Source organism: Palaemon carinicauda, chromosome 13 (assembly GCF_036898095.1).
Source record: "Palaemon carinicauda isolate YSFRI2023 chromosome 13, ASM3689809v2, whole genome shotgun sequence".
In the NCBI taxonomy this organism is placed as follows: Eukaryota; Metazoa; Arthropoda; class Malacostraca; order Decapoda; family Palaemonidae; genus Palaemon; species Palaemon carinicauda.
In genome coordinates, this window is record NC_090737.1 from 77,516,250 (window position 1) to 77,525,991 (window position 9,742).

The following is a 9,742-nucleotide window of genomic DNA, read 5'->3' on the forward strand; positions in this document are numbered from 1 at the left end:
ATACCATTTACGAGGGTCCAGCAATGTTTCCCAAGAGTCCGGGTAATGTGTCCTCTAATCCATTATTGACCCCCTCCCCCCGCCCTGATTCTGTACCCTTCAAATCTCTGGCCCCTGTTAATGCGTTGGGTGACTCCAAGGAGGAGAAGGAATACAACCTTATTTTTAAATGCATAGAGTTGCAAAAAATGAAGTTTGAAGAGAACGAGTGGGTAAGGTGTCATACGTTGGAGATGGGGAAATTAAATATAGAGATGGTTAGGTTGCAGGGGGCTAATTTGATAAGTTCCCCTAAAGATACCTTCTAATATCGATTTAACATAGGTACTGCACTAAAATTGGTGCCAGTGTTTGACGAAAAGAATGTCTGTGAGTTCTTCAAGGCATTTGAGCGTGTGGCCTCCGGATTGTCTTGGCCAACATAAATGTGGACTGTATCAATACAGTTTAGGTTAGTGGGCAAGGCAATGTGGGTGTATAATGCCTTGGAGGAGGGAGTAGCTCGGGATAACCAGAAGATAAAAGCCTTAATTTTAAAGTCTTACGACTTGGTCGCTGAGGCCTACCACCTCCGGTTTCGAAACTATACGAAACACCCTGCGCAGTTTTTCGTGGAGTTTGCCCGCGTCAAGGAGGAACAGTTCGACGACTGGCTGAAAAGTCGTCAGATAGTCACTTTCGCTGCATTACGTGAACTATTGCTCCTTGAGGAGTTTAAGAAGGCCTGTTGCAGGGAGTTGAGAGTTCACCTGGAGGAAGTAGAAAATTTGAAATTGAGTAGTGCTGCTGAGTTAGCAGATGAATTTGTATTGACTCACCATTCAGGTAGCGGTAGTTTTACTTATAAGACTTAGATAATTAAACATCTTGCTCCCCTAATGATGGTAGGAGAGGGGAAACCTCCTCGTCGTCTCCCCATTTCACTAAGAATGGTAATATTAATTCTAATTCTTTTGCAGGTGATAGGGATGTGGGTAGAGTCCAAGGAGGCCCCGTCCCGCTAAGGTTTTTGCCAACAAAGACTTCCCAGGTGTGGGAAGTAACAGGTGTAATGGAAATAGAAGCTCAAGCCGTAAAGGAAGCAGTTTTTGGTGCAACAAGCCCTGGCATTTCAAAAACCATTGTAATACTCCTAGGATGTACCCACAGGGCAATAATCAAAGTCCTGAACTCTTGGTGAATAATAAGTCAGAGGTTAGTAGCAGTAGTCCTGTAGACAGACCTGTAGTAGATAAGAGTAGTTCAGTAAATAGTAGTAAGCCTAATGCTCCTAAATCCCAATCATGACTCAAGTACGACAAGAATATGTGGCCTGGAAAGTTGATTTTTTATTCTCGTGTTGTCCAGGTAGAGTTTTTCAGGGACACTGGTTCTGTTTGGTCATTAGTCATGAAGAGGGCTCTGAATGGTTTTAGAAAATATATTAGAAATATTTTATTGTTAGGAGGTTTTCCGGATTCAGTTGTGTCTGCTCCTTTGGTTGATGTCCGCATGTCTTTTCCAAGATATGATTGTGTCACTAAGTTGGCTGTGGTGGATAGTCTACCTATCCGGGGTATTGATGGTATTGTGAAGGCGCCGAGTAAGGCTGTGAACTCAAAGGCAGGTTGGAAACGACTGAGTTATATTATTGTAGAACATTCTCCTTATATACAAAACCTCAAGGCAACAGAACATAACAAGTTCACAAGACAGACAATATTACAGAGGAAAAACCAGACATGAATTTTCATGTTCGTTTTAGTGCGAGGGAAGAGCGCAGATACAAGCATAATATATACAAAAGAAATTATGTACAATTGTGTGAAACACGGTTGGTACATGGCTCCCCCCCTAAAAATGACATACTGTACATGTTAAATAGGGCGCCCTGATTTAGAGAGGCGAACTGCAGGCGGGTCATCTGGCAGAAGATAAGCAGGTTTTAGACGATCAATGGAGACCCAGTCTTCTTTGCCCCGAATTTTTAGGAGGAATGCTTTCAGACTGCGTCGGATCACAAGGAAAGGGCCCGTGTAAGGGGGCGTTAGTGGTGGCTTGCTGGTGTCGTTGCGCAGGAAGACGTGCGTTGCAGAGTGCAAGTCCGTTGGTATGTGATGCTTCGCTGGGGGCTTGTAAGTCTGGCGGCACGGAGTAAAATTTCCCACGACGTGACGTGTGCGCTGGAGATCGTCGGAGGAGGTTGTAGAAGGAAAAAAATCGGCAGGGACGACCAACGGATCGCCATACACCATTTCAGCTGCCGAGACGTCGAGGGCGTCTTTAGGAGTGGTCCTTAGTCCAAGGAGGACCCAGGAAAGCTGAGTAAACCAGTTGCAATCCTTGCAGCGGGACATCAAAGCTGCTTTGAGGGTGCGATGAAAACGTTCAACCATTCCATTGGCAGCAGGGTTGTAGGCCGTTGTCTGATGTAGGGTGATGCCCAGGAGATTCGCTAATGACGTCCACAATTGGGAGGTGAAGGTGGTTCCCCTGTCAGAAGTAATATGCTCAGGGATACCGAATCTTGAAATCCATCCAGAGGGTAAGGCAGATGTACATGAGGCGGACGTTGCAGTTTCCATGGGAATGGCTTCAGGCCAACGAGTGGAGCGGTCGATGACGGTAAACAGGTAACGATGTCCTTGTGATGTGGGTAGGGGGCCTACAACGTCGACGTGAATGTATGCGAAACGACGCTGAGGTTGAGGAAAGGTGCCCACTCCTGAATCCGTGTGTCGATGTACTTTGGAAGTTTGGCAAGAAGTACAGGCGCGGACCCAATCCTTAGCATCCTTAGAAATGCCGTGCCAAATGAACTTTGCCTTCAGCAGCTGTGCAATAGAACGGCATGAGGGAAGTGAAAGGCCGTGGATGAAATCAAACACCTGTCGGCGCATGGGAGCAGGAATCCAAGGTCGCGGTCTACCAGTACTGACGTCACAGAGGAGGGTGGTGTTGGAGTCTTCGAGGGGAAAATCTTCCCAACGAAGGGACGTGCAGGATGTCCTACAAGCTTGATACTCTGGATCCTGTCGTTGGGCTTCAGCCTGGGCATTGTTATCCAATCCCAGTTGAACGGCAGCCAACGTGTTTCTTGACAGGGCATCGGCAATGTGATTCATTTTCCCAGGGACGTATTGGAGTGTGCAATTGTATTCAGCCACGGCGGAGAGATGTCGGCGTTGACGGGCGAACCAGGCGTCAGACTGTCGAGTGAAGGCGTGCACCAGAGGCATGTGGTTTGTGCGAATGACGAAGGGCGTACCTTCTAAGAAATAGTGAAAGTGACGGACAGCCAAGTGCACCGCCAGCAAATCTCGATCGAAGGTAGAATAACCCGATTCTGCCTTGGGCAGTTTTCTGCTGAAGAAGGCCAATGGGCTGGGCGAGCCTATGACCACCTGCTCGAGTACTGCACCAATAGCGACGTCGCTGGCATCGGTGGAGAGAAGGAGAGGGGCGTGTGGGATAGGAAAAGTGAGAGCCGCAGCAGTTGATAGGGCCTTCTTTGCATTGCAAAAGGCTGCTTCTTGAAGGGGACCTCACTTCAGGCCCTTTGGCTTGCCCTTGAGGGAGGCGTAGAGGGGAGGAAGAGTGGCGGCAATGGCTGGCAGAAAACGGTGATAATAGTTGATCATGCCCAAGAATTCCTGCAGAGCTTTGACGGTCGAGGGCGCGGGTAAATTCTGAACGGCTGCTACCTTCTCAGGGAGGGGAAGGACTCCTTCAGGAGTGATACGGTGCCCTAAGAACGACACTTCGTTGGCGCCAAAGGTACACTTGTCGTACCGGACTATAAGGCCGTTTTGTTGCAGGCGGTCGAGCACGATACGCAGGTGACGGAGGTGTTCCTCTTTTGAGGAGGAGAACACAAGTATGTCGTCCACATAACATACACAGAAAGGGAGGTCCCCTAAGATGCCATCCATGAGATGTTGAAACGTTGCACCAGCATTACGAAGGCCAAAACAGGAGTAATTGAAGGTGTGTGCCAAACGGAGTGGTGATGGCAGTCTTGGGGATGTCTTCTGGGTTCATAGGCACCTGATAATACCCCTTCAGGAGGTCGAGCGTCGAGAAAACCATCGCTTTGTGCAGGTATTAGGTTACATCGGCAATGTTTGGGAGGGGGTAGTGATCCGGTTGTGTTTGCATGTTCAGGCGCCTGTAATCCCCCCACGCGTAGGGAGCCCTTTTTCTTCAGAACGATGTGTAAGGGTGACGACCATGGGCTGGAGGCCTTTTGGCAAAGGCCCATTTTCTCCATTTCGGCGAACGTCTGTTTGGCGGCTGCCAATCGTTCCGGTGCCAGACGTCTGAATTTTGCAAAGACTGGGGGTCCCGTCGTCTTGATATGGTGATAAATACCGTGCTTGGCAGGAACCGTGGGCGTTTGGCGAAGTTCTGGACGGAAAACTTCCGGGTACGACGTGAGGAAGTGGGCGTAGGCATCCGTGGGTGCGCTGATGTGGAGAGTGAGGTTAGAGGGGGCGGGTTGAAGAGGTGTCGACAAGTACGAGTCTGCGTTGACCAATCGTCGGTGGGCGACATCGACCAGAAGGTGGAAATGAGAGGGGAAATCCGCACCGAGGATTGGCATTGTGACGTCAGCAACGAGAAATATCCAATTGAATTTACCGTTTCCGTACGATAATGTGAGGTTCTCGTAACCGTAGGTGGGTATCGCAGATCCGTTGGTAGCTACCAAGCGGACGTCGACAGATGTAGACAGACTACGTTGTGCCTTGAAGAGTTTCCTTGGCAAAAGAGAACGACAAGCACCCGTGTCTACCAAAAATCGCACGCCTGTTCCTGCATCCTGTAAAAAGAAAAGATTAGAAACATGGGAGGCCACCGCCACAAGCAATGGCCTACTTACACGTTTTTTGGCCACTGACAATCTTTGGCACATTTCTTCGCGGTTGCCCCGAATCTGAAGTGGTAGTAGCAAAACTGCGGCGGATGGGAGGTAGTAAGTGGCTGAAGAAGTCGTTCGTTGGGGCGCGAGCGATTGGTGGGTGGTGGGCGGCTTTGTCGCCGCTTCGGCACGTCACGGGGTTGGGGTGTATGTCCTACGGCATTCATGTCAGCTTCGGTTGACGTTGAATAGGTATCCTCGTCGTCAGGGGTAGAGGCGTTGATGGAGGTCTTGAAGTAGCTGTCCATAAGGGCGTCGGCTTTGGTCATCAAGTCCTTTACGGGTAAACTATCGACATCGGGTATGGCAGCGCATACAGGTTCAGGTAAACGGCGTATCCAAAGGGCACGGAGTAGGTTCACCTCACAAGGAGAGCCCTCTGCGGCAGGTTGAAGGCGAGCGATACTGGTCATTTCCCTGAGGGCAAGCGAAGCCCTTTGATCCCCCAACGGTTGTTGCGAGAGCTGAAAAAGCTTTGCTATACGGGCGGCTGGCGACGGCGAGTACTGCTGCAGAAGATATGTTTTGAGGGCGTCATACGCTATTGGGGTGTCTCCTTGTTCACAAAGCCAGTCGGATATTTCTGGGACGGTATCCTCGGGTATCGCCGCGAGAACATAATCCGCTTTGGTGGTTGAGCGAGTCACGCCCCTGATACGAAAGTGGACTTCAGCGCGTTGAAACCAAGGAAATGCTTCTCTGCTGGCGAACGGTGAAAGTTTCAATGGGGCGGCCAACTGCTGTAGTAGAGTCCGTCTCCGTCATAGTACCAACGATGAAGGGGCGAGGGAGGTGGGGGTGGAAGGCAGTGGGAGCGAGTCGACTTCCGGGGTCACCAAAGTGACGGCGCCGAGTAAGGCTGTGAACTCAAAGGCAGGTTGGAAACGACTGAGTTATATTATTGTAGAACATTCTCCTTATATACAAAACCTCAAGGCAACAGGACATAACAAGTTCACAAGACAGACAATATTACAGAGGAAAAACCAGACATGAATTTTCATGTTCGTTTTAGTGCGAGGGAAGAGCGAAGATACAAGCATAATATATACAAAAGGAATTATGTACAATTGTGTGAAACATGGTTGGTACAGTATCCTGGGAAATGATATGCTGGATAGTGAAGGACAGGATCTGTTCCCTATATTAATAGTAAATGCTAGTCCCATGGCTGTAATGACTAGGTCTGCAGCAAAATCTGCTAGTTTACTTGATGTGGAGAACGATGAGCACTTAATGTTAAGTAGTGCAGAGTTAGATGTTTTAAGGCCCGGGCCAGTAGAGTAGTTTTAGTGATGTAGTTCATATGAAACTTAATTGGGAGAGAGCTGCTTTTATAAAAGCTCAAAAAGATGAATTTTATTTTGATATGGGTGATGTTGAGGATCAGACTAAACCTAGGTTTGGAGCTGTAAAGGGCTTATTATATGGGTTTAGTCGTCCCACATCCGATAATTTGAATAAAATTGGTCGGGGGGAACAGATTGTGGTACTTTCTCAATTCAGAAATTCTGTTTTGGAGTTAGCTTATATTATTCTGATTTCAGGTCATTTGGGTGTGGTAAAAACTTTTCATAGCCTGGCTAGGTATTTTGGGGGGCCTGAAATTAAATTGAGTGAGAAGCAGTTTGTCAGAGAGTGTGAGACTTGTCAGGTTCTCGGTAAACTAAATCTGGGAATCACTAAAGCCCGGTTGCATCCCATACCTGCTATAGGTGATCCATTTTCTGAGTTAGTAATTGATGTGGTAGGTCCCTTACCCAAAGCTAAAACAGGTTACGTATATTTACTAACTATCATAGATAGAGCCTCTCGCTTTCCTGAAGCTATACTTATGAGGCGTATTACTTCCAAAGTTGTCTTTGAAAAATTAATGGATTTCTTTTTCAGGTATGGACGAATTTTACGAGTAAGGTATTTAGGGGTAAGTATACTGAACTGGCCATTCAGCACGTTACCAGCGTACCTTATCACCCGGAGAGTCAGGGGGTGGTGGAAAGGTTCCACCAAACCTTCAAGTCTGTACTGAAGAAACATTGTTATGATCATGATAGTGACTGGGACAAAGCCCTCCCTTTTGCCCTCTTTGCTATCAGGAATCACCCTATCTCTTCCACTGGTGTAGCTCATTTTGAGTTGGCATTTGGGCACATGGTTCATGGACCATTGGAAATTGTTTTTGAAATGCTCAAATGCAACTGGAAGGATGAAATAAATGTTAAAAGGTTTGTGGAAGACTTGAAGGGAAGAATGGTTAGTGCCTGGAAGTTTGCCAGGGAAAATTTGGAACGGTCCCAGTCAGTAATGAAGAACAGCTTTGACAAAAAGGTAAAGGTACGTTTATTTGAACCTGGGGAGTTGGTTTTTGTGCTGAGTGTGGACCCGGATAGTTTTCTCGAACCAAGATATAAGGGCTCCTGGAAGGTTTTGAGGAGACTATCAGAGGTTAACTATGAAATTGAGGCTCCGGTTCAAGCCGTAAATGTAGAATATTTCATGTTAATCATCTGAAACCTTATATTGGTAAGCAAGGTGATCCACTAGCGATAGTGTCCGAGCCTGTGTCTGTGGTATTGGATGTGCCTTCCAAGGACTCTGACGAGTTAGGGTGTCAGTTTCCTTCAGATGCATTGGTGAAAATATGAAAAATTTTGAGATGATAAAAAAATGTTTAGATCATTTATATGGTAACAAACGGGAGGATATGCTTACTTTAATTTATTCCTTTACAGATAATTTTCAGGATGTTCCAGGTAGGACAAACATTTTAAGTCATGACATTGATGTAGGTGATGCTTCCCATATGAAGTAGGTCCTTACTGGCAGAACCCAGCAAAATGGGATTTGGTTAGTAAGGAGATAGAGTATATGTTGAAACATAACCTTATGCAACCATCTGTAAGTCCCTGGAGTTCTCCCATTGTATTAGTAAAGAAAGCAGACTGTAAGTTCCGCATGTGTGTGGACTGCCGTAAAGTGAACACCAATACGAAAAATTATTCTTTTCCTCTCCCTCGTATTGATGATTCTCTGGATCGGATTGGTTCTGCCAAATTTTTTACTAAGCTGGATCTTTTGAAGGGTTATTGGCAGGTTTCATTGTCCGACCGAGCTTATGAAGTATCCGCATTTGTCACTCCGTTTGGCCTATACGAGTGTAAGGTTATCTATTTGGGGATGAAAAATGTTGCATGTACTTTTCAAAGGCTCATAAATAAGGTAATTTGTGGTCTGGAAGGAGTGGAAATTTATATTGATTACTTGGTAGTATATAGTACTGACTGGGATACCCACATGTTAAAGTTACGTAGGGTTTTTCAAGCCCTTAGGTCTGTAGGGTTAGTTGTTAATTTGGCTAAGTGTGAATTGGGCCACGCCAAGGTTTGTTATTTTGGTTGTGAGGTTGGTTTAGGTTAGGTGGCTCCGAAACAAGCTAAACTCGAGGCAATTATAATTTCGAAAAGGCCTGGTAATGTTAGAGAGGTAAGAAGAGTGCTGGGCATGACGGGTTATTACCGCAGATTTGTGTGTAATTACTCTGATCTGGCTCAGCCTCTTACTAGTTTATTAGAAAAAGGAAAAAAGTTCTTATGGTCGTATCAGTGTGAAGAATCTTTTAATAAACTTAAATCAGTATTAATTACTAACCCCATTTTGAATTCCCCAGATTTTCAAAAACCTTCTATTATAGCAGTAGATGCCAGAGACGTCAGCAATGGAGGTGTCCTTTTTTAGAAAAAGGAGGATGGTATTCATCCAGTGTCTTACTATAGTAAAAAGCTCCTGGTGGTGGAAAAACGATAATCCACCATAGAGAAGGAAGCTCCAGCTTTGGTCCGCGCTCTTAACTATTTCAAGCCGTACGTGACAAATTTTTCTTTCCCGGTTGAGATATGGACGGACCGCAATCCTCTGGTTTTCACCGAGCAGATGAAGGGAGGAAACCAGAGTATTTTGCACTCAGCACTTTTTGTACAGAAATTCAAATTAGTTATAAAGCATGTTAAAGGGACTGACAAGAAAATTCCTGACACCCTCTCTAGAATTTAGTGTGCTTGCCTGATCCTTCTCATACGCCACCTTGCTCGTTTCTCCATTGAGGTTGTATGGAAAAAATTTGTTAGGATGTATTTCTGTTTAGATAATAGCTTTGTATATAAAGTATAGGAGATTTCTTTGAGTGGTATACACTCTAGTGTTTTATAAAGGTTCCCCTAGATTAATTATTGATTTGTCCCGGTATACTATGACTTTTGATTGAATAATAATATATGTGCCTTTTGGACTATAATGCCGGTGTATTGTAGGTTAAGCTGTATGTCTGTGGGCGTACCTGTAAGTTTTTTTTAGGTTTAGTTAGTTAGGTTTGTTTCCATATAATTGGAGATTTTTGACGAAGTATTGTAATATAGGATCTTTAAAATAATGGTAAGTTATATAAAGCTTTTGGTTTGTATTCTTTAGGGGTAATCTGTGTTTGGTTTTAGTTTTATTGTTGTGTTATTATATTTATTGTTCTTACTTTACAGGTGCATTTCCATTGGTATATAAGAAAAAATAATAATTTTTCTGTTTAAAATTATTTTTTCTTTGGGGAGGATGGTATTATGTATTAATGTAATTTTTGCTTATGTTTACCTCAGCCTTGTTACTGCATTTTTGTTTCATGTAAAATTAGCATTAGGTTTAGTTAAGAAGGTTTCAGTTGTTATTTTTTTTTTCTTTTGAAGTGCTGCTTTTTTAACCTCCTCCCCGCTCGCTTGAAGATTTATAAGTGTCTAGCTTAACGCTTGTTTCTTTTCTGTGTTTTTCGAGTCCTTGGTGAGAAGAGACATCTGTCTA

General features: G+C 45.1%; 1 protein-coding gene across 1 annotated transcript; it reads left to right on the forward strand.

The window, feature by feature from the left end:
• Positions 1–425: 425 nt before the first annotated feature.
• LOC137651662 (uncharacterized) lies at positions 426–9,451 on the forward strand. The gene is made up of 7 exons (XM_068384881.1): positions 426–825; positions 960–1,123; positions 1,348–1,606; positions 6,448–6,647; positions 6,791–7,153; positions 7,644–7,708; positions 9,430–9,451. Exons 1-7 carry the CDS (start codon positions 426–428, stop codon positions 9,449–9,451), a joined length of 1,473 nt encoding a protein of 490 aa, XP_068240982.1.
• Positions 9,452–9,742: the final 291 nt, after the last annotated feature.

What these genes read in the sequence shown, in the direction of transcription:
- LOC137651662 (XM_068384881.1), top strand. Translation starts at nt 426, where the DNA reads ATGTGGACTGTATCAATACAGTTTAGGTTAGTGGGCAAGGCAATGTGG. An exon ending in TGTATTGACTCACCATTCAG is followed by an intron (nt 826 to 959) that starts GTAGCGGTAGTT and finishes ATTCTTTTGCAG; the next exon opens with GTGATAGGGATGTGGGTAGA. An exon ending in CTGAGTTAGTAATTGATGTG is followed by an intron (nt 6,648 to 6,790) that starts GTAGGTCCCTTA and finishes TTTCTTTTTCAG; the next exon opens with GTATGGACGAATTTTACGAG.